The sequence below is a fragment of the Pseudoliparis swirei genome, chromosome 14, assembly GCF_029220125.1.
Source record: "Pseudoliparis swirei isolate HS2019 ecotype Mariana Trench chromosome 14, NWPU_hadal_v1, whole genome shotgun sequence".
Taxonomy (NCBI): domain Eukaryota; kingdom Metazoa; phylum Chordata; class Actinopteri; order Perciformes; family Liparidae; genus Pseudoliparis; species Pseudoliparis swirei.
Genome location: NC_079401.1, coordinates 7,379,829 through 7,403,821, shown reverse-complemented (window position 1 = coordinate 7,403,821; position 23,993 = coordinate 7,379,829). Strand labels below are relative to the sequence as shown.

General features: G+C 47.5%; 1 protein-coding gene across 10 annotated transcripts in view; it reads left to right on the top strand.

Moving 5' to 3' along the window:
• The window catches only part of LOC130204342 (microtubule-associated protein 2-like), a 36,686-nt gene that overhangs the window by 4,240 nt on the left and 8,453 nt on the right, over positions 1-23,993 (top strand). For 6 of the 10 annotated variants that reach the window (XM_056430999.1, XM_056430995.1, XM_056430997.1 and 3 more), the window contains exons 2-7: positions 8,910-8,979; positions 11,983-12,049; positions 17,965-18,100; positions 18,735-18,809; positions 19,862-20,122; positions 21,334-23,904. In XM_056430999.1, coding sequence (XP_056286974.1) covers positions 17,974-18,100; positions 18,735-18,809; positions 19,862-20,122; positions 21,334-23,904 — 3,034 coding nt within the window. In that variant the 5' untranslated portion in view covers positions 8,910-8,979; positions 11,983-12,049; positions 17,965-17,973. The other 4 variants (XM_056430992.1, XM_056430996.1, XM_056430991.1 and 1 more) reach the window with 4 other exon arrangements.

The following is a 23,993-nucleotide window of genomic DNA, read 5'->3' as shown; positions in this document are numbered from 1 at the left end:
AAAACTCAATTGGCTGACTGTAAAGGGAAACCTTCCCACGGCGATAGTATTAAAGCTTTTACACTCCCCAACGCACAGGATTCATTGCGTGCATCTTCCTGCCCGTTCTTTGCGCTCTGTGTTGTGTCGTTTTTATGGCTCGTGTCGTAAACTCTGCTCGGCGTCTCGGGTCTCTGAGGAACAACAAACCTGTCTGCTGTGGTTTAGCTCCGCCTCACAGTTCCTCGTTGTTGATACCAGCGTCTTCTCCTCCGACTGTGTAGCCTGTGGAGTCCCCGACATGAGAGATGTTATCTCTGCTCGGGGCCCCGATCGCCGTCTCCTACGAACTCTGTGTTGTGTTCGGTTTCACCTTGTGCGTCTCTTTAAAGCGCTCGGTGACCGCATAGAAATAAATACATCTCTGTGATTGGCCGTTTCACCTGTAAAAAACCCCCCGCTGTTTAAAGCCACCAGCTTTTGCCAGTCCTCTTTGTCTGCGCGCCGTCGGCCGCCAATTATTGACGTTGTCCCTCCCCAGCCCTCTTTTTGCCTCGGCTCACCTGTCCCAAGGACAAGGAGAGGAGACCCCCTGTGGATTGTGGATCTATATGGCCACATTCAAATGCTAATCCGCTGCCATCTGCTTTCTACCTTGGTGGGTGGGGGTCTCTACACCCCAGTCAAGGCCCCACCCCTTAGCCCTGTTCTCACCCTCACCCCCCAGAAGGCCTAGCAGGACTCTAAATAAGTTACCCCTTTTATTTGGGGGCAATGGACCTGAGAATAATTTCTTATTTTTGGTGTGAAGTCGTACAGGCCGATCGAGACCCGCCGTGTGTGTGTGTGTGTGTGTGTGTGTGTGTGTGTGGGAGGGAGGGATAATGGCATAATAGAGTGGATTCTAGCAGTCACTGCAGGAAGTTCCTCTTCATGCCCGTAGCCTGTGTTTAGAACGGAGTAATTATCTACTGAATATCTTAAGTGTGTCAAACGACCGCTCTCGGATGGAGTCTATGTATTCGTGGGATGTAGTTAAGGCGGATGCGCTAAACCCTTCAAAAGCCCATTGGATTAAATGCAAAAATGCATTGTTGGGGCGCTTAAGTCAAGGCTGTTTTTGTTGTTTCTTTTACTTCATCTTGGGGGTGCAGTACATGCAATTTTCAATTTACTACGACACAAATCTGGGAACGATTAACACGAATACTTTGAAATACATTCTCTCAAGTGCAATATACAGTGAGTCCAAGGAAATGTAATGAGATGGATCACCAACTTCAGCCCCCCAGATGGTGATGGAAAAAAAGTAATAACTGTGGAATGGGAACGCCGGTGCCCCGAAGACAGCTGTGACAAATGTCCCCAAAAGTTCACGCTCCACTTTCCCATCGCAGATCGGACGAAAACTTAATTGTTTCTTGAGATATCCAAATGAAGGCGTGGGTGGACTCTGTAGAGACATGTCCTCACTCATTACCTTCGCATTGAAAATGCCGGAAGGTTATGTTTTGATCGCCGTGTATTTATTTATTTATTTATTTATTTGTATGCGTGTTATTCGCAAAACTCAAAATGTATTGAACCGAATCGCATGCAATTTGGTGGGATGATTGTATATTATCCGGGGACCAGTTGATTAGATTTTGGGATCGATCGGGTCAAAGGTCAAGGTCAAAGGTCATGAACAGGTCAAATCTTCTTGAATCACATGGAATTTGGTGGGATGATTGGTTATTATCCGGGGACCATTTGATTAGATTTTGGGATCAATCGGGTCAAAGGTCAAGGTCAAGGTCATGGAAAGGTCAACATCTTTTTTTTTACCATAGCACGATACATTTTTGTCCAATTGGCATGCAACTAATGCCAAAATGTTCATAATTCAATGCCCAATCTTGTGATATGCGAAGGTATGCGCTCTACCGAGTGCCCATTCTAGTTACATTTGTTTTGATCACACCCGACCTCCTCGTCCATCGAGCTCTTCTATTTCCCCCGCCGTCGCCGTCGCTGGGTCCTCTGCTCTCATTTAACTTTGTTTCCCCCGATGGAGCCGTCGCCATAGTGACTCATCTCAGTGTCATGGAAACAAAGTACTCGCGCCCCCCACCACCACCCAACATCAACACCACCCAACATCAAGCCCACATGGCGACACCAACTATGCAGTACAACTGTTGACTGGATTGAACCTTTTTGGGCCCCATTTTTTTTCTTTCTATTCCACACTGAAGGAGAAATGATCCGTTTCAGCCGGGGCCGAATGGCCGAAGCAACGCGTTTGGCTTTGGACAGAGATCCCGACAGCTGGGCTTTTCTTCTCTTCACGTCATGGGACGCGACGAACTTTAGTCTGATGGACGTATCCGGAGCTCCAGTTGGCTCCAAGCGTGTCAATGTGCAGCAAGTTAACGAAGGATGTCCTCGAAGTGCACACGATCGCTATCGCCTCACCGCACCGAGCCCCACGTCAGCACATTGGGATGCTGCACTACTCTTTAATAACTCCGGCTTCATCCTCCGCTCCTTCCTCTTTTGTTACCGGAAACCAACCAGAGATTCCTCTGCAAACAAGAGCCCCACCCCCCTCTCGCCTCTCTCATCTGCCTTTAAGAGCCTGCTCTTATCATGGCCTCCCCCCTGCACGCCACGCGGGCCCTCCTCACTCCAAGCACAATATTGCTGTATCGCGGACACTAATAGCGCGCACTTGGAGCACCTAGAGGTGAAAGCGCTGACGAGATGCTTCCTGTCGACGGAGGAAAGACGCGGAGGGATTACGATTGAGACTGAGTTATAGAAGGCTGTTTGAGTTGATTGAAGACTTCTTTGTTCTCCGTCTATTGTCATCGCTGTGCCGACAGCTGGACTCGTCTCTTTGGCGCGATGCTTTTTTTCTTTAATTCCCTGTCGGATTTTTTTTGTTTTTGTTGTTGCACAAACTTCCAAATTGCACCAAAGTGCACGCTGCACCGGTTCAGGTTTTTAATTCAGAGGGTTCAAAGCCGCCATTGTTTACCTTCATATCTGTGCACCACGATGCCTGAAGCTGAGCTGCTGTTGCTAGGTGATGAACTCCCATCGCGCTACTGGCTTTAGTGTGTTCTAGTCCTCTTGAGCAGGCACATGCACAGATGGAGCCCTAGTGGTGCTCAAGCACCAGCCCTTTTGCCCTGGATGAGTAAAGTGCCCTTTTTGCTGGAGACACTTTTTTTTCATTCATCAGTATTTAAGAATAAAAGTTACTCTCTCTGTCATAAACTCCCCCCAAATATGATTTGATATCCGACGGGGCATTTATTTGAGTTCTTGTGAGAATTTCACCCCGACGTGCTCCGCGGCGCTCACAACGTTGTTTTGTGATAAATCAACCACAACATTAGCGCTGCTGAAAACATGACGTCACAACTGGTCGACGTTTCCTAAAAAAAATAAACAAACAAAAACTCAGAAATCCATGATTTCAAAGCCTTGCAGCTGTTTACTGATGTCATGTTTGAGTGATAGAGAGAGAGAGAATCTTTTTTGTGTTGTATAAATGCTGTTTAGACATATTTGAAAGTATGTTTATAAATGTCACGAGAATTCACAGCCAGAAAATAGGAGCTAAACTATTCTAACTATGCTAGCTCTCGGTGTCATGCTATCCTTGTGCATCATAGTTTTATGTGTTATCTCTTTGTTTTGTCTGTTCCAGTCTTACAACGATCAATCTTATAGAAAACGAACAACACAGCTCAGCTAAAATAGATTTAATTTACAGTAAAGTAACAACACAAGTGATCCAAACTATAGTTTCTCCTCTTCATCATTTTCAATAACACATTTTCGCTGCTTCTGAATTTCTTCTTGGCTGTTGATGACGATCCATATCGCTCATTTTGAAAATGAGGTCAGAGGGCAATACGGATCTGTATCAGACCGGCGAGGAGGGCGATAGTGGCTGGCATGACGACCCATTATCCAATCAGAACGCTTGTCCTGTTGCTATATAATAATTCATCTTTATTCATCAAGAAAATGTAAGTTAGCGGTCTAATCCTGCCCAGAGGAAACGCAGGTTGAGGACAGCATCATTGGTGTTATGCTTCAACTTTGTCCGAATTTTTTTTTGGCAATGGGTGCCCTTTTTTTTAGGTTTGAGCACCTGCCCCCCAAAATGTCTGTGCACGTGCCTGCTCTTGAGCGTATGTTTATTTTACTTTGGAGAAACCATCCTGCTTGTTATTCCATTAAGAAAGCGAAGCGATCCAGGCTAACTTGCATCCACTCAGAAAGCGCGAAGGAAGCTAGTCACTTTAACTTCTACAAGTTAAACAGACTCTGTATGCAATTGACTGACGGTAATAATATGTGAAGACTATACAACATTAGCGGGGAAGAAAATGACAGTTTAGAATATTCCAAATTACACAATCGGTAGATATCTTAAATGCAGTTTCACCAGCATGTAAAAGTAGGCTACAACTTTCTTTCACTTTTAAGATGGCGACAATAAGCGGTTGAAGTGACGGTCAACAGCATTTCTTTTCTTTCTCTTTGGAAAGCCAAAGAGCAATGCTCAACAGTCTTGAATTCAGAAAGGTGAAATGAATAAAAAAATCAGCAGCTAGTTGAAACGGTTAGTTCCGTTTAAAAAAGAAATTCCAAATTATTGGCTTGAACATGCAAACCTATTCGCAGTGGAAAATTTGTTTCCCATTTGAAAATAATATGTTGCAACACAACACATTGTTCATTTCCCACGAGGGCAGAAGCTGCAGCTTCCCCCATTCGGAGCGGCCAAAAATCAACATCATTTCTATTCCCGAGTCTCCTGCAGTGACTCATTCTTTTTTTTGGGAGGAGGAGGACGGAGGAGGTGGCGATGGCTTGCTTGTTTTTGTTGCTTTACTGGCTTCCCATTCCCACCGTGGCCCCAAAAGACTTGACAGCTGTTGACTCCGGCTGGGGGATGTGTTGTCTGTGTTTGCTCGTCATTTATTGGTGTTTACATGTGCCGCCATGGAGCCGCGTGCAGATGTGGGTCCTTTGCATGGCGCCTCTGTAACTGAACAGTCGCTGATGGTGACATCTGTGTTGGCGTTGCCAAGAGTTGTACATTGCCAATCCCTGAAATAGTATTGATTTTGGGTGCATTAATAATGCCCTAATGACGGAGCCGTCCTCTTTTTCTTCTTCTGCTGAGCTCTAACCATGACTCTAAACCACAGCGTCTGACCACTGGGGGCCCGGATCTCGGCGCTCCCTGTGTAGGTGCTAATTTGGAGCAGATGGCACGTGGACGCCGCGGCTCAGAACTCCCATCAACAGGAAATGGCTAAGTAGCGGGGACATCCCTCCTACAAATTACAGCCGTTTACCTCTCCTCGCCGGTAACCTTCCCTCTCAGTGATCCGCTGAAGAGAGGTGCCATTTCATACGCAAAATGACTCCTCGATAATGTAAGTAAGTGTTGGCTCCACCCCTTCTGTGGTGTCTTGCTGCCTTCTTCTACCCACGGAGGAAGAGAGGGCCGTGTTCCCCGTGAGTAAAAAGCACCTTGTGGTTTTTTTTCTTCTTCTTCCATGGAGTAATATCTGGGTTCTTGTACGGTAGCCTGTGTCTCAGTTCAGCCCGGGGTGCCAAACGACTTCAAAGCCCACGACTACACCCTGTGGTTTGTGTACACACACACACACACACACACACACTCTGGCAGCGAGTTGATATATATGCCACGATACACACGCCCTCAGACGGGGCACACATTTATTTAACCCTCCTGTTACCTTCGGGTCAATTTGACCCCATTCAATGTTTAACCCTCCTGTTACCTTTATATTTACTGACATATTTTACCCTCGGCGTCAATTTGACCCCAGCAATTAAAACCTCCAGAAAATTATTAGAATTAATATTGTTTCCCAAGTTTAAGTGTGAGGTACTTTATGTTTGTTTGTTGACAACCTAAATAGCCCTTTAAATATATAAAAAAGTTGATATTTCTTATATGTTTGACACAGTGAAAAACAGCCGAAAGAACACCGACATTAAACATTGAATGGGGTCAAATTGACCCGAAAGGTAACAGGAGGGTTAAGTCCATTAAAAACAGCCGACTGCGTTCTCACCCCCGATTTCCCCCACGAACACGCATGCACGCACGGCCCCGCCACTTCCTGTCTCTTACGTTCTCCTCAAATAAGGCCTCCTGTGTTATGGTTTAAAAGTGAGAGACGATCTGAACCCAGAGAGGCCGTCCTGCTGAGAGCAACGAGTAGTTTCCGTCCATCGCAGTTCACATTTCTCCAGTGGCGGTCCGGCTGCAGCAGGAGGAGGAGCCCAGCGTGTGTGTGCGCTCATGTCATTGGTTGACGGTAGGCGTGCGTGAACAAGAGGCGGGACTTAGGCGTTGGTGTGAGCGAATCCCGCTGTGGTGTCTATATGTAGAGGGCTCCCAGGGGATGGAGGGGATCAGCTCCTGTGTCTTGTCTCGCTGCTCTGCACCGACTCACCTTTGACCTCTGACACCAGCGTTTATGAACATGCGTCCGCCAGTGTCGCCGATTACGAGGTCCAATGTCTGGCTGCGAGTGTTAACACGGCAGCGACTGCACGGCTTACCGTGGTCTGGAGAGAATAATGCTCGTCGTTCTTTTGACTTTTATTTGTTTCAAGAAGCAAAACTGCGAGAAGTCGTATTTATCGACTTCCATCCAATCTGATTTCATGACGTCGCCCCCTGCTGGCCTTTAGACAGAATGGTCCATCCTGCCAGAGCCCAACAAACAGTCACACATCCGGAGATATTAAGGTCACGATGACACAACATGGAGGAATGTTATTGCTCAGATTATCATGCTTGACTTTTAGCTGCATGTGCCCCCCCCCCCCCCCACACACACACCTGCAATAAATGTGTCCCACTCCAGTTTGTGCTAATGCTGCTGCGGTAAAATACACACACAAAAAGCCTGAGTCATGCTTTCAGAGGGCAGGCAGCACGTCTGGTACCCACATTGGCCGAATGAATGTTTGTTTTCCATCAGCAGATGATGCTGAATTGATGAAAATGAATGCAAGACCTCCTTTTTTGCTGGATTTGTCGTTTCCAGACCCCTCGATGAAATCTCCCATCCAAATCTGGATGAAGGGGTCCAGGCAGATTACGCCCCAAACCTGCGAGGATCCATTCAGCTAATCCTGATCATAGTTGGCCGCTCCCCAATCTCTCTGCTGGGGCATCGCCGATCAACCCTCAATCCCAATGAGGCGATGCGATTGACCTCCCTTTTTAGATTTGGGATTAGGGATTTAAATTGTCACCCGTGAGAGGAAATCCTGCGATAACCAGATGTTTGGAATATTGACACTTGTTTCTTAAAAATGTGGAATGACCTCACAATATTGGACTTGTTGTAAGGAGAGGGGGATGTGTGTTTGTTATGTTGAAATGTGTGTGCGTGTGTGTGTGTGTGTGTGTGATGTTTCACTGTCCCTATGTCCCGCTCAAATACAGGATGAATAAAACGTGTAATCTGGTGACTGCGAATTGTTCTTTTTGACTCCTTCCGGTCCCAGACGGCGACGAGTTGATTACAGTGGTTCGCTGTTCACTGATGGCTCTCTCCCCCCCCCCCCCCCCCAGAACAAGACAAGCTAATAACGGGACTGAGGGAGGATGTGATGGCTCGCCCTCTTCCTCTAATTTCTTTTTGCAAGTGGTTTTGGGAGCCGGGTGTAGATGCGTCCTCTACCACTCGGCCTCAGAGGCCGTCGTGTTGGGGAGTGTCCCCTGACATCGGCCGGGTCGTACTGGTTTTCTTCAGTGGGTTCATCTAGTCCCTCCTTCAAGTATAGGTTCAGGCGTCTTGTTTTGAGTACAGACAACCGGCTTCACTGGCATCAGGGGCCAAAGAAGGTGGTTTCGACCATTTGACAGTATGGCAAATGTTCTGCTGGTATTTGAAAATGCAACCCAAAAAAAAGCAGATTATTGATGTCTTCGCCTCGTGAATCATAACACATGCGTACCCTTGTTTGGTTTCTTATTTATTTATCCAGTTGTCCGCATTTGTACTCGTTCGTACTTTCCGATTCAACATTTTTTAAGCTCATTTTTTCCGTATTTATTCGCACACTTTGACGTCTCTCGTAAACCGCGCGCGATGGATATCCAAAGACTGGGACCATTGTGCGCCCCGGCACTATAAATACAGCTTCGTTTCATGTGGACGGAGCAGGGAATTAGTCTTTCAGCAGTCGGCACTCTGCTTTAGCTCGCCTGGCCTCTCTCTCTCTCTCTCTCTCTCTCTCTCAGACCCTCTCCCCCTTCTCCATCCTCCCCTCCGCGATCCCCCTCTCCGCCTTTCTCTCAGTGCTGCTGCTGCAGTCGGCCATGCCTGCAAATGAGCACCAGGACGGAGCAATTATTCAGCACCGGGGCGAGACCCCGCTCCCCTCCTCTCTCCCCGTCATGTTGAGATGCCACACGCATTCATAACGTGGACGTGCCGAGAGGAGAATGAAATATGCTGCTGGAAATGCCCTTGGAGAGGTTCATCTTGGAGCTCAAGTCCCTGCGGGGGGGGGGGGGGGGGGGATGAGCTTCATATCTTTCTCAAACATGCATTAATGTGGCTGACACGTGCGCACAAACATGCACACTAATGGTGCCCATCCCCCTGTTATCCAGCCCTCCCCGGCGCCATGGAGACACTGGTTTACAGAGTGTGTGCGGGTGGAGGGGAAGTCAGGGGAGGTGTGTACGTGTGTGTGTGTGTGTGTGTGTGTGTGTGTGTACATGTGTGTGTGTGTATGTGTGATGGAGTGTGTGAGCTGAAGTAGAGCGCTGGCCGGCGAAAATGCATCCGTGGCGCTGCTCCGATGACTCCTGTTTGCTCCTCTTTTTTTCTTCTCATCTCTCTCTTTTCTTCCTTCCACAGAAGCCGCTGCCTTGCACCACCCACCCCCATCCCCACCTCGAAAACAGAAAGCTGCCCTCTACCCCATCAGGTAAGACGTTCTTATTTTTCTTCTTCTTCCTCTTGCCGTGGGGAAATCTTCTCATGCGGTTCCTTATTATTGCTTTAAAAATCTCAAGCAACGCCGGAGAGATAAAGGATGAATTATTTCCTTTTCCACGTCGTCCTCTTTCGCCCCCCCCCCCCCCCCCTCGAGCATGCCTCCCTTTGCGTCATCTCCCCTTTGTTCGCAGAGATTCTAATTATTCAGGATATTTGCCCCGACCAGCGGAGCCAGAGAGCCGGCGTTGTGATAAGTGGCTGTTCCCTGTGTGTTCTGTCGTCTTGGAGGCGGTCGAGACAGACAGGTGTGCAGCTCCGAGGCCCCTCTCTGTCCTCGGTAGAGCGCATACCTTCACATATCACAAGATTGGGCATTGAATTATGAACATTTTGGCATTAGTTGCATGCCAATTGGATATAAATTGACCGCGCTATGGTAAAAAGAAGTTTTTGACCTTTTCATGACCTTGACTTTTGACCCGATCGATCCCAAAATCTAATCAAATGGTCCCGGGATAATAACCAATCATCCGACAAAATTTCATGCGATTCGGTTTAATACTTTTTGACTTATGCGAATAACACGCACGCATTCAAATACACGGCGATCAAAACATTACCGTCCGCATTTTCAACGCGAAGGTAAAAAAACAAAAACATATCAGCATCTTCACATTCTTGAGGTGAACGTTTTCCAGAGGGCTGGAGCAACGGCCCCGCGGCCTCCGTGGCGCGGGCCGATGAGCGTGCGCGATGCTCTCGGGCCACTCGGAACTTGCCTGTGAATATGGACTCTTTAAGTTCACCTGTCACCTCGGGGGAGGTGTGCGAGGGGGCGGTGTGCAAAATACCTGGTTCCGCATAGCGCAGCGAGGAGAGGTGCTTCTGTCGGTCATGTGACGTGGCTGAACCGAAGCACGGTACGGTGCACGAGTGTGAGTACCTTGGATTCAAGGTCTTCAACACTGAGATACTTCAAAGGCAAGAAGAGAAATCAGTCCTTTCTGATGCGTCACTGTTCTGCACCACACGTGTCAAAGATACATTACAAAGAGGATTACACTTGTGGTATATATATAAACCGGGTAATTGTCCAGTACGAGCATTAGAGGTGCGAGCTCTTTGTTACGCTTTAAGAACTAGTCCGGCTCATGGCTCAAACTGTGAGTAATTTCCATATTGCATCGTTATACGAGCCTGAATCTCCTAATAATAGGACTAGAGAACAAGTTCTGCTGCTCGCCTCCCTCTCCATACTGCTGACCGCTATCATGCCCCCTCTATTCTTTTCTTTTGGATTCATTAATGAGCCTCTTTCCCGGCACAGTTTGGCTCATTAGCCACACAGACCCCTCTGTACTCAAAGTACCCCCCCCCCCCCCCCCCCTTTCATTGTCATCTCACTTTTTCTTGCATAATGTGATGATGGTAAATGCAGATTGTTTCTCTCTCTTCCCCGTGCATAATAAAAGTGGTGACTCTTATTTGTCCTGTGATGCAGAAAGCAAGAAACGTCTGAGATAATTGTGGGAATATCTTCCGGTTGTCAGGCCTTTTGAGCTCGGCTCCGAAATTAGGATTCATTTCCTGTTTGCCTCGTCTCTGATGATGAAGTCAAATCTGTGGATTAGGCCTCTGACCTCCCTCCCCTGCTTCCTCTAGCCTCGACTCTTCCCCTCCCCCGTCTCGTCTATCTTTGCCTCCTGGTTGACACCATTTTTTTTTTTTCAGTTAAGATCCCGAACCCTGTTTGATTTCATCCTTTTAGAAAATCGCGGATGTCATCTTGTTGTCGAGGGAGATTACGTCTTCATAACTGCTGCGTGAGAGAGTTTACTGTGAAAAGTTAAAAAGGCGGTTTCTATTTCTATCGCGCTCTGGATGTTTTTCGGGGAACGCCTCTCTCCACGTCTTCCTCTCTCTTCACCCCCTTCTTCTTCTTCAGGCTTCGCTTCGCCGGCTGGCCAGAGGAGACCTTACTTCCTGTGTGACCTCACTGTCTCTTCTTTTCTCTCACTTATTCCCCCCCTCCTTTTTCCCCTCCTCCTCTCTTCCAGAGTGATTTATGTGCAGAAAAATAACAGATCTAAGGAAAACATGTCACTGAATGTGATGTTCACGTTCAATCGTTTTCCGGAGGCTGAACAATTCCTACAAATTCAAAGACCTTGCTCACTTCTTTTTACAAATAATGTATTGTACGGTGGCCCTGTAGTGACATGAGCAACAACAACACAAATAAAGTAAATCCACATTAGATGCAAACTATTTCATGCACATCAGCAACTTTCAGCTGCGCGTAAAGAAACGTTCTAGTTCCTGTAAAGTGGACTCTGTGAATTCCTCGAGGACAAATGCTCGCGTTTCCTCCTTTTCTTCTTCACTCCAGGCCTCGTTCTCTCTCTCCTCTCTCATAAATCATCCTCCTTCCTGTTTGGAGGATCTCTGCTCGGCTCTCTTTGCATCCCTTCACTTCTTCCCGCGTCACTTGATGTCTCTGTCCAGCTGCCTGTCTGAATGTGAACAGGATGCTCTGTTTTCTACCTCCCTGACGATCCAAAAGCAGAGCAAATGTGCACAAATCTGTTTCTCAAAGCCTGAACTCATCCGCTGGCTCGGCCCCAACGGCCCAATCCAAGAATTTGACAAATCTGAGAGGAGTCTGTTGGCACCAGATGACACGTTCGCTTGTAATCATCCCTGCAGTCGCCTTGGAAACGATCCGACTGACCTTATCCTCATCCTTTTTTTTTTTTTTTTACTTGAACACTGGTCAGTTTTTTTGAACCATTTGTGTTTCTCAGCATTTTCCGGGGGGCGTAAATACGCTTAATGTTGCTGTCTTGTTAAAGACCCTCGGCTTGATTCAGAGGCTGAAGCTTGTCGCGGTCGCCGAGTTAAATGGCTTTTGTCAGACCGAATGACACGGTTGTCGTTTTGTGTAAAACTTTACCGACGCTCTAACATGTTTTCCCGCTTCTTTCACACGCAGGTCTGAGCAGACGCTTCAGCTCGGCACTCGTCCGCTTCGTCCATCGGTGAAGAAGCGCTGAAGTTCGGTAAGCTCATCTCGCTCTGAAAAGACCCAAAGGAAAGGCGGAAACACACACGCGAGTCTGGACGGCTGCCAGGTGGTACACTGTGCTCGACTTCTTCTCATGACATTTCACACTCTCCTTTCCCATGACTCATCTGGGGCCCCGGAGTCTGATCTAAGTGGCTGCACTCGGCCAGGTGATTAGCTCGGCTCTCCGTGGATGTGTAATAAACGGGGAGTTATGTGAGCTAAAGTGAAATGACAGAGCGAGCGGCTAAATGTAGACCGTGTGGTCAATTCAGAGAGTTGTGCGTGTGTGTGTGTGTGTGTGTGTCTGTCTCTATACTTAGCTCATGTTAACAATGTGTTTGCTCCCCAGCCAGAGAGAGTTGTGGGTATAAGCTCCGTGGATGCATTGGGTGGCGTTGATGAGAGCGGTTGCGAGTGGTTTTTTGGGTGCTTGTGCATGCGTTGGGGCTTGAGCAGGGTGTGTGTGCGTGTGTCTGTTTGAGCGTGGGCTGTCGGCATTCGTCATAATCCCCACGTCCTTGAAGGAGGCAGCGACTGACCGCTAGAGGAGGCAGCGGGGATGTTTTGCTGGGGAGCTCAGCGCTGTGTGTAAATGTCACGGCTGTTTATTTCTGCTTTGGGTTTGGGACAATTGGCAGGGATTATTATGCAGAACCAGCTGGAGAATACTACCGTTTAAAGTGGTTACCTGTGTTTTTTATCCCCAAAACAATTACAGTAACTAGAATCGGCACTCGGTAGAGCGCATACCTTCGCATATACAAGATTGGGCATTGAATTATGAACATTTTGGCATTAGTTGCATGCCGATTGGATAAAAAATGACCGTGCTATGGTTACAAGAAGATTTTGACATTTTCATGGCCTTGACATTGACCTTTGACCCGATCAATCCCAAAATCTAATCAAATGGTCCCTGGATAATAACCAGTCATCCCACCAAATTTCATGCGATTCGGTTTAATACTTTTTGAGTTATGCGAGGAACACGCAAACAAATAAATAAATAAATACACGGCGATCAAAACATAACCTTCCGCATTTTCAATGCGAAGGTAATAATGTGTAAATAAGGACAATCTGCATTTGTTGTCGTTTCCTTTTTTAAGATGCCACTCTTTTGTTCATACGACCATGTGAGACGGCATCCACATTGGCACCAGCCTAAAAGTCCAAAATGGCATCAACAGCCCAACCAGCAGCGAGCTATCGGCGTATTGATGACTTTAAAAGGCTCGCATGACATTGGTGTGGGTGCAGTTATCAGGAGGGCCCCCGGGGGGCCTCGCCCAGAGGGTCTGCTGACCTATTTCAGGCTCCATAACGTGGTCAAAGTCCGCTCTCTCTACAGCCGGCGTCCTCTCCTCCCGCTCACCACCGCCAGCCCCTCCCAACCCGCGAGGCTCGGCATCACCATGGGAACAATGACATCAACGTGGGGCGGATGTGTGCCAGGCAGCATCGCCTCCCCTGAAAGTGAAGAGAAGGGAGAGCGGCGTGCAGCCGGCGAGAGGAGGGGATGAATGCGAGCCGTCAGTTTGATTCTAATTCAATCCTAAATTGTCCGCGAGGAGGAAATTCAGTTTCCGGGCAGAAAGAACCGCCCAAAAACATCTCGAATCCAATAATACCGTTTGATTCAAGTCTAATATGCCATTTATACGACAAGGAGAAGTGGATAAGCGGGTTGCCAACAGCTCAAAAGCACTTTACAGGAGATCAATACATTAATGCTTATTCAACTGCAACCGTAGATGATATGAATACATCATAATGTCGGATTGTTATTGTCGCTATTTCATGTAGAGACACCACAGTAATAAATGCTAAGTGTCTCAGGCTCTTACGTACCAACTTGTCAACGCATTTCAGTTTTTTCCGGCGTGCCGAGGAGTTTCCGGGCAGTTCTGAAGCCTCTTTGGTTCCCAGTGCGCCTCTACTGCTGGTATTACGGTACCTGACCGGCAAGTGGAGCGGAATCATCCCCACGCCTCGGATTATTGAACATGGGCGTGTGTTATTCGCCACCCTGCCGTTGGACCACATACACGGCTCCTTCACGCTTCAGCGGCGACGCTCGTTACGCGTCAATCCCCCGCACGTCCTGCTGAGTCAGCGGAACGTAATCCGCCCGTCTGCTGCTGCCCGGGAGGAAGTCGCTGGATTCTGGGTTGATGACAGGTCAACCTTGGGGTGTCCTCCGTTCCTCATAGGGGCTCCTGTTGAGTATGTGACAGTTACCCATCATGCACTGCACCGCTCAGTGACTAAATGGCCTTTGACCCTATATTCTAAATATAAATATCACTTTTATGCCAACCTCGACCGTATCCTAATTTCTTATCATCTGGATACCAGAATTTAAACGAATGAACAAATAGATTTGTCAACACACCAGTGACCTTCTTGTTGTCTCTTAAGCTGCTCTGTCCTCCTTAAATATAGTACGTTATTATAAAACAGGAGAGAAAGAGGTTTTAGGGATTAAATAAGGATTATTGTAACAACTGTGAATTAAAAATGGCAAAAACAGCATTTTGTGGGACATTTTTGGCAATATCGCCTACACAATTGTGTGCATGAGCTGAAGTTAACTACAAACCATCTCATCAATGTAAAGGATTTAGAAAATCATATCTAACGTCAGAGGCCAAGCTCACACACACACACTGACTGACACTCAGTGCTCACACAGAGGATTTAGGGCAGGTTGGCGTCCTGAGACTGGCTGCCAGAGATTCCATCCTCCCTCCTAAATGGATGGTGACATTCCGATGAGAGCGGCGCTCCACGGAGGCGTGATGAGTGACCCAGATTGGGGTGCGGTTGGTGGGGGGGGGGGGGAGGGAGGGGAAGGGAGGTCGGATTAGGGATGGGGTGGCGTCGGTTGAGGAAGAGGGACGCCGGGGGCCGGAATGGTGGAGCGAAGTGCGGCAAGGGGGCCCCAAGACGTAACGGGATCCGCGGGTCCTCCTTTGACTCCCGGTGCTGTCGCTTTAACCCCTCGAGGACGAGGACGCCGCGATGCGCAGTTGCGCTGGGCGTTTGTCCTTTCTGAAAGTCCAACGGGGTTTGGTGGTTTTGGAATCTCGAAGAGAAAAAGGATAACGCGATGACTTGGTTTCTATCGAGCTATCGAGAGAAAAACACATTTTCAATCGGTATATGTTTTATAAAAAGCGTCTGCATCTTTGGTGGCGTTGTGTTCGGAACGAGAACCACGACACGCTTCGTCCTTTTCTGTCTGACACGATGCGACTGGGAAACGGCGATGTCGGATCACGTTAGCCTCACGAGGATGACGAGGGTGTGGCTGTGGGGGGGCAAACCCAGACATAAGGAGACAAATAGTTTGACGTTCCACTCTCTAATGTTACTGTTAAAGTGTTCAGATTAAAGGGAGAGGATACATCCGTTTCTACATGAAAATAATAGATTCATCATGTTTTTTCTTTGTCCAAAAGAATGCAGTCTCGCACAACAACGAGGTCTTAGACTTGCTTTCTATCGTTGACCTTGGTTGGAAATTGTGAATGCATTTTAAAGTTAATTATTTCGAGTAAATTACAGGAAATGATGTTGATTTAAAACTCTATACTTTTCTCTGCATTGTGATGTTAACACAACTGGTGTCACATGGGCACAACGAATGTAACTCCACCAGTTTTCCTCCACCTCTTTGTGTTGAATGGCCAGTGGCTTTTGGCATTTTACATTCTGCTGACGGCGGAGGCTTTTCAAACACAAACACATCGACATCGACAGCAAGCCAACTCCTCTGGAGTGTGTCTGTGAGACGAGATGTTTGTGGTGTTCTCCCCAATCAAGGGCCTGTTTCATGGAAACACGAAACACAAGGATGTATGTAAGCAGCCGCGGTTTATGCCACGTTTGTGTGCCAGCACGTAACATTGCCAAAAACAGCTGAAAGCTGCTCAATGCCGTTCTAGAGCAGCACCAGCACCACTTTTCTTCCTTAGCAACAGCTGGGACCAGACTAAGCCCTGGGCTGAGATGGTCCGTCCCAGACAGTCTGGCCCAATATCTTTTAAGTGTCACTCGGCCTCGCCTCCTCTCCTCTCCGTTGTCATGCAGCGCAGGAGGGAGGAGGGAGGAGGGATGGAGATGAATGAAAGTGCGAGACACTATTTCACATTTTTTTCCCACATATTTCAAGACTGGAGCTGTCAATAATTGGTGATGTCGCTTCCAAAGTGTCAAATATATTTGATTTATTTTCTTGGCAAGGTGGAAAACCTCAATTTACATTTTTTTAATTTCTCTAAATTTTCAAAGAATAGTTTGACGTTTTGAAAGAAAGGGGGAAAAAAGAGGCTTTCTTGCCATGAGAAGTTTGAAATCGCACTCTGCTCGCTAAATATGATAGATAGATAGATAGATGGATACTTTATTAATCCCGAGGGAAATTGAGGTCATCCAGTAGCTTATACACTTAACTTAACTCACAAACATACATACACAAATCACAGTAGAATCACAGTATAAAAAAAACAATACACATAGGGAGAATATGTTCACAGGGAGTAGGGTGTATACAGATATTATACAGATATTACAGTGTGTGCAAAGTGATATAAATAGTACAGTCTGTACAATGGGCTAGTATAGCCAGTAAAAAGAGTAAAAAGATGGACAGTGGGATGGAAAAATATAGAGCATGAAGACTGATTTTCGAAGTACTCAAAGACTTTTACATCACATAATAAAAACATCCTAAAAGCTATACAATATAAATAACTAAAATTACAATAAAAGCAATAAGGACGCAGAGCACACAATCGCACATTAAAAGCAGTTGCAGGTGGGTTTTGCTTTGCGATTTTAAAATGCAAAGGTCGGTGCAGTCTCGGCTGAGAAGAGGAATGGAAAAGAGGGGAGCAGAGAAAACGGAATACAGCTCGAGGCTGACAAAAAGCAGATATTGTCTTTGGTCAGAAACAAAGGGATACGGGAAGAAAAGGAGTCTCTGATGATTTGTTGAAATGAAATTAGCTGCAGCTGCTGATGATAATGACGGAATTTAGCGAAGCAGCCAGGCGACGGACGGCCCCCTGCTGATCGTGTTGAGAAAGCAACAATATGTGTCTCCTTAAGGAGAAAAAAGGGCTTTTATGAGGGTGCATGCTTGATTAGAGTGTGGATACTTTGGTAGTGCGTACTTGCTGTGCCGAAGCCTTTTGTTATCTTAATGGTGGGAAAGAGCTTGTTTTGCGGGGTCTGACGGGTGCTTCTCTCTGAAAGGGGCAAGCCTGTCAAACCCATCTGCCGGACCCTCGTAAAAAAAAAAACCTGTTCTGGTTGCCACAGTAACAGCCTCCTTATCGAGGACGAGGGGATATAAAGGGTGTGTTCAGGCGCTCCCCCACCAACCATTTTGTGAGCTTCCTGCTGCAGTGCACCTTAACATCTGTGTCTCTGGTTGCATCCAATATTCTGGATTCTTACGCAATTTATTCCAGACATTTGGTTTAGTGTTTTTGGAACGGAAGCCCACCTCCTTGGATCGCATCGAATCCCAGCCCGTGCCGGTGACGGCGTCACGCTCCACCTGTACGCCGCCAGAAACGAACACGTGGAAGCCACTCTTAGGAAGGCTTTGGAGTCAAAAAACAAATACAAGTGAGGAGGCACGGCAATGTTTCAGTCTGTTCTTCTTTCTGTCTCGCCATGTGGATGCTGAGACAAAGAGCAGCCGGCATGGAGCCGTGTAGCTCCTGACTCCCTCTGGTGGCTGATCAGGTATCTTCACCATGCAGTGTGAATCCTGTACCGCAGTCAGCTGAGATGAGATATATATATATATATATATATATATATATTTGACCCCTCGTCTTTTCCCCTGTGACTCGCTCCTCCGGGTGACCTGTCCCCTCCCCGGTGTCCCAGCAGGCAGGCATGGCAGACGGTCGGCAGCCAGACGAGCACTGGGCCTCAAACGGCCAGGACAACGGCGAGAACGGCTGCTCGGCCTACAGGGAGAACGGACACCACGGTGGGGCCGCCGCACATCCCGGAGCGACAGGTAGGAACGCAGACACGGTGTGTGTGTGTGTGTTAGGATGCCTGAATTATGGAAAAATGCTAATATTTTGGACTGACGTGTTCTAAGCGATCAGTCCAGCTCAAAGGAAGAGAGAGGGAAATGGGCAAAGTTAAAGGACGCTGAAGAAGAGAAAAATAAAAAGGGGAAATTAGATAAAAGGAGGATTTTGCTCTCTAGCTGGGTCACTTGGTCTGGTTTTTAATGGTAAATTCAGTGTAAATAGTAATTTTGTCAATGTCTTTTGATTTTTTTAATGGGTTGAATCTGATTATTCAGCCAGTGTAATCTGACATATATGTTTTGTTTTCTTGACCATATTTACCCTCTGAGGTAAGTCGGTGCTCAATATGCATCCATCTGCACTTGACGTTGAGTAAAAGGCCGACGGGCCACTAATCGAATCTAGAGGAGCCTGAGATGCATCCAATAAACACAACGAGCATCGGTCCTCACTCACAGGGCTGAAGGTTAAGATGAACCCTGAGGGATGAGGGCAGCAGAGTTATTAGTTTTCCATTTCCTTCCTCCCATCCACGTCTTGTCTTCCCGGTGTTGTCTCTTTCTCTCTTTCTCTCTGTCTCTTTCGCTCTGTCTCTTCTCTCTCCCTTCACAGTGGATGACTCAGCCAATTTGCCTCCCTCCCCTCCCCCCTCTCCATCCGCTGAGCAGATTGGGCCCGTGGCACAAGGTACACCCACTCCTATTGTAGCCACTCAGACCATTCAGGGTGAGAGTGTGAATGGTTGTGGGAGTGTTAAAAAAAAGAAATTAGGTGTGTGTATATATATATATATATATATATATCCAGGATTTCAAGTTCTCTTTGCAGCCACTGGCATGATGAGAATAACTCCTCCTCTTTCTTCTGGTCCTTTAAGGGCAGGCTCCTCTGTCACCTTGCATGTCAGCTGATTGTTATATCACCTTTTAGGAAGTCTGACCTCTAGCACTAGACCACACAGGCATCCTCCCACCCTTGACGCTGTTGCTCATTGGGTCTGTTGATTTTCTCAAGGAGCAAAATCACAGATCGGCTTTCAGCTCTGTTCTCGGAGAAACGGCACCGGCTGCTTTCCGATCACTTCCTTCTTGCATGCGATCACAAAAATGTACAATTCCAGTTATTCTTTAATAAGCCGAACTAATTGTACGGGCGCTTTCACGAGCCGACATCTAGTCCGTCAAACTCTGGTCCAAGACCGCTTGCGGGAGGTGGACTCGGATCATTCCCGAGCAAACGCAATTCGATTGCGGGGAGAACCTAATCTGACCCGATTGCAGGAAGGGAACCTAAATGTGGGGGATTATGGGATGCCGGAGCAGGCATTTGTTAAGACGGACAGATGTAAACGATACCACGACGCCAGAGGATTAAATACAAAACTAACCATGAATATCAATATTGCTTTGATTCGGACACGTCAAACAGACTGTGGCTCCTGAAAGCACCCGAAAAATAAAAATGTTGGGATTAAAAATGTGCTGTATTCTGAAAAAGAATGATTAATTGCATCTACAGTATATTAGGATTTAAATGTTATTTACAACTGTAGTACGATAATCAAACTTATTTCCAAGCCAATATTCTGAAATGGTATATTTTCAAAAAGGATGTGAAATAAGACCAGATCAAGACTAAGAGTCTTAATTGATAATTGCATCCCTCAGAGCTGAAAGTAACCCATGTGTTGTTGTCCTCCATGTCTCATCTATGTGTCCCCCTCTGGCCCCTGCTCAAAGAAGATAAAGTAGAAGCTGTCAGTCAACAGCAGGATGAGGAGGAGGAGAAGGAGGAGAAGGAGGAGGAGGAGGAGGAGGCGGCGGCTCCAGATGAGCCCCACAGTTACCAGGAGGAGGAGGCATGTAGTCAGCCTGGAGATGGGCTCTTAGAGCAGGCAGATCATTTAACAGAGCCTCAGGCGTTGGGCTTCCAGCAGGCCCAGGCACCTGAGGTCCTCAATGGAGGAAGTCATCCAGGTGAACACAGCCCGTCACAAAAAGGTGTGTGTGGTTTCTATCGGGTTTTGTTTGCGGCCCTCTACAGTCTGTGCGCGTGTACTGCGAGCGTGAGCCACTGTACATCCTTCCTCTCCGAAAGTGTGTCGGAGCGAATGTCTTTTACCCGTTACCCTTTCTTTCTTTTTTGTTTTGCATGCTCCTCTTTTAATGGATACTCTATATTTTCCTCTCTTGAGTCATAACTTGTGATGTGACTCGGGCTTTGCCGCCAATCTTCCTGCAGCTGTTGTCGCTCTGAATTCCTCAAGCTTCTGCTTCAGTACCTGAAGTCGCCGTGTGCAAAATGATGTGACCTAGCATTTAGATTTTGTGCTTTTTCATGCAAAACATAACCATTTGCTTTTCATTGGAGTGACATTAGAACACCCGATCAACCATTTTGTAGTTGATCAGTTCTGCACTGTTGTATTGCCAGCTACATTGCAAACGCAAATATCACCGTCTCTATACTGTGTCGCTGGTCGTAGTTGTCTGTCTATTTTGATGTGGGTTTTCCTGGAATATTGTGCGCAAGACGGTGTTTCAGAGCACACCCACCTGTATGGGAGTCTTGAATAAGTCTTGAATGTATTTGAAGTCTGTTGTTTACTACTTTCTTTGAGTTTCAATGTTGTTTTCATTTCATCCCAAGGCAAAAGATCATTCTGTTTTCCTATTGATACGAAGGACACACTTTGGGCATTACATGACACCCTCATTGGACATGTATCGCCATCCTTATTATCTCTAAGGTTGATTAAATTAAGAACAAACCCTTCATATACTCAAGCAATGTGAAGTTGAATCCACCTCAACAGTGTTCCGCCATTTGCTGTTGAAACTTAAATGACACCATTAGCACTCAAATTGCATCAACAACAAACATATCTATCATGTTGACCATGTTTTGTCAGTCAATGGGTATTGCAATAGGAATTCAATACAGATGTCGATTTATTTATTGCCATCTAACATCATGCAACTCATTCCTTCATTCCAGTTCTGCACGCTATCTTAGGCGCCGCGACCGCCTCTGTGCTGTTGTGGCCTGCTGCAAAATACACTGTGCTGTGTGTTTTGCTTGATGGAGAGCTCCTCTGTGTGCAGAAGGCCTCGGCTTCACTGTCTTGGCTAGCTTTTGTGGATGCTTCAAGCAAAGCGTGAAGCTTGTAGGGACTTTGCACAACGTTGTACAGTGTCCTTCAAACTCACAGCCCAGCCAGAAGAATGTGTGAGTGAGGAATCGTGCGAGTCGGCTCTGAAAGAGGACGGAGGGACGCGGTCGGCTGCTGGAAGAGCATCGCCCGAAGGCGCAGAGCTCTCCTCGATTGAACCTCCCCCTCCCGCTGTGAAAGAGAAAGAGCCCTGTGACACCGCCTCAATCGAGCAGGGTGACCCCGAGAGAAAGGATGTCGGAGAAGAGGCCGACGAGAGCCGCCTGCTCGTCGAGTCCAAAGAAAAAGAAGCGAAACATTCTCTACCGACAGAGGAGCTATCAAATCTGAAGGATGACGACAAAGAGGGAGTTATCTTACCGAGCAAATCAGAAGTCCCTGTGAATGAAGACGAGGAAAAACCGGAGATGGCTGAGGGGATGAATGAGGAGGGCCAAGACAGTGACATTGAGTTGCATGAGATGCCAGGGGACCAAAAGCAAGAAGCAGTCGGATCAAGTCCAGAAGCTGTCGCCGAGTTGAAAGAGACATCAGATATTTTACACCAGTTTGGAGCAGAAACCTACTTTGAGACCTCCTCGAAAAGCCGCAAGGAGGAGTCCTCAGAAGCCGAGAGCTATTACGAACTCAGCACAGCAGCAGAGAAAAAGTTAAGCGAGGACACGAAAAGCACCGGGGAGCAGCAGGAGAGGTCAGCCCAAATATCTCCTGGTAAGATCTGTCTTGAACAAAGAAGCCTCTCCCTAAATGTCACTGCTGGGTCTTCAACAGTAGGCAAGGGCGAGAAGTCCAGGACCGTGTGTTCAATCAGTGGAAGCGTTGATGAATCTGAGGTTTACCCTTCAACTCCATCTGCGGAGAGCCAGCAGCAATTTGCTCCAGCTGTCTCCATGACACCAACTACCCCTGAATCACCTCCAGAGACCGCCACAGAGGCAGGCAGGCCTTCCCCATCTGATAAAAACATTGAACATTCAGACAGTCTTTCCGAAATGTTGGACCTGGCTGGAGACCTGCCTCGGCCATCACTAGAGAGGCGGGAGCTCGACCACATGAGGCGAAAGTCCGTGCCCGCCAATGTATCAGCTCTGGTGGGGAGTTCATTGGCCAAGCTTGCCTTGGTGGATCAAACCTCTCGAGTGGTAGGAGGGGAAACCCAACTGGAGGAACTTGGCTACTGTGTCTTCAATGAGTATTCTGGTCCCATGCCTTCTCCTGCCGATGTACGCAGTCCAGGAGACTCTCCGCCCCAGTGTTTCCCTTCAATGGGAAGTGAAGTCGAGGAGGAGCCTGGGGCCACGGAAGTCGAAGGACAACAAAAAGGTCATAAAAGAATTATCCCTGAGATTTCTGAGAAAACTGTGTCCGAAAAGAAAGATTCCCCTGTAAAAAGTACCCTGATTCTTGAGAGGGCCGTGACAAGTGGAGTGAAACCCGATCGCCTATTAATTCCTTTGAGTTCCTCAAAAGACAGACTGACTGAGTTTCGCTTGGAGAGTGGCCTGCCTGACGACATCAAGATCCAAGCGATTCCTGAGGTAGACATTGAAAAAGACCCCTCTAGAGAGGCTTCTCCCATCCCACGAGACAGCTCCTTTACTTTCACTCGGGTTCCCCCAACTCCCACCAGCCCCAAGTCCCCAGATGGTGCACCCTCAGAAACCCAAGGCACTGTAGAGAAGGCAGTGAAAGATGTCAAAGCAGAGAAGGATCCAGCGTCTGAGAGGATTAATAATGAACAGTTTGACACAGAAATACAGAAATCCGAGCAGGAGGATTCGGAAGAAAGAGGCGCTGAACCAGAAATGAGGAACATGGCTTCAGCGTCATCTCAGTCTTCAGGAGAGATCATAGAAAAAGATGACAAGAAGATGCAAAGTGAGCACAGAACACCTCCAAGATCAGAAAGGGAAGAGAAGCAAGAGACCCCAAAAGCCGGTCAGGATTTAAATCCCGAAAAGCCAATTTATGACCAACTCCAGGCACGGGAGGTGGCTGAAGGGACGCCACAACCACATCTAACCTCTCCAGTCATCATCATACCTCAAGTAGAGGAAGAAGCAGATGAAGAGGTCGATATTGAGATTGCTGAGGAGCCTCAAGAGGTCACGGAGGACGTGCCTGAGAGTCTAATCAAGGGGAGGCTGACGGTCGGCAATCAAACGGTGGAAGACGATCCCGTGTCCGGCGCAGAAGACTGGAGTGTGCAAATCAGTGGCGATGGCGACCCTGCAACTGACAGTTCGCACTTGTCTCCATGCTCTGACCATGATCTGGCACCACAACTGGATGACTGGCTAGGGGAGGATGAAGAAGAAGAAGAAGGTGTACGTATGGATGAAGGGACAAAAGGAGAGGGCGAGGTGGTAAAGACGGACCAGACCGAGGAGGACCGAGGGAAGGAAGTTGGCTCTGATGGGGTAGGCGAAGAAAAAGAGGCGAAGACAACAGAGGATGAGGGGGAGGAGAGGATGGGGGAAGAGGAGGAAGACATCGAGATTGGTCGGGAGGTGGAGGAAACCTCGGCTGTGTCCAGTCAGGCAGCTGTTGATGAAACCGCCACGGACGTCTCCCTCCTAGATACAGACAGTGGCTGGATGGACACACAAGGTACCCCGAGCTTGTCAAATTCATCACATGTATAAAAAAAAAAATGTTTCAGTATTTTTTTAGTACCGGAAACTAGCTTACACCACACA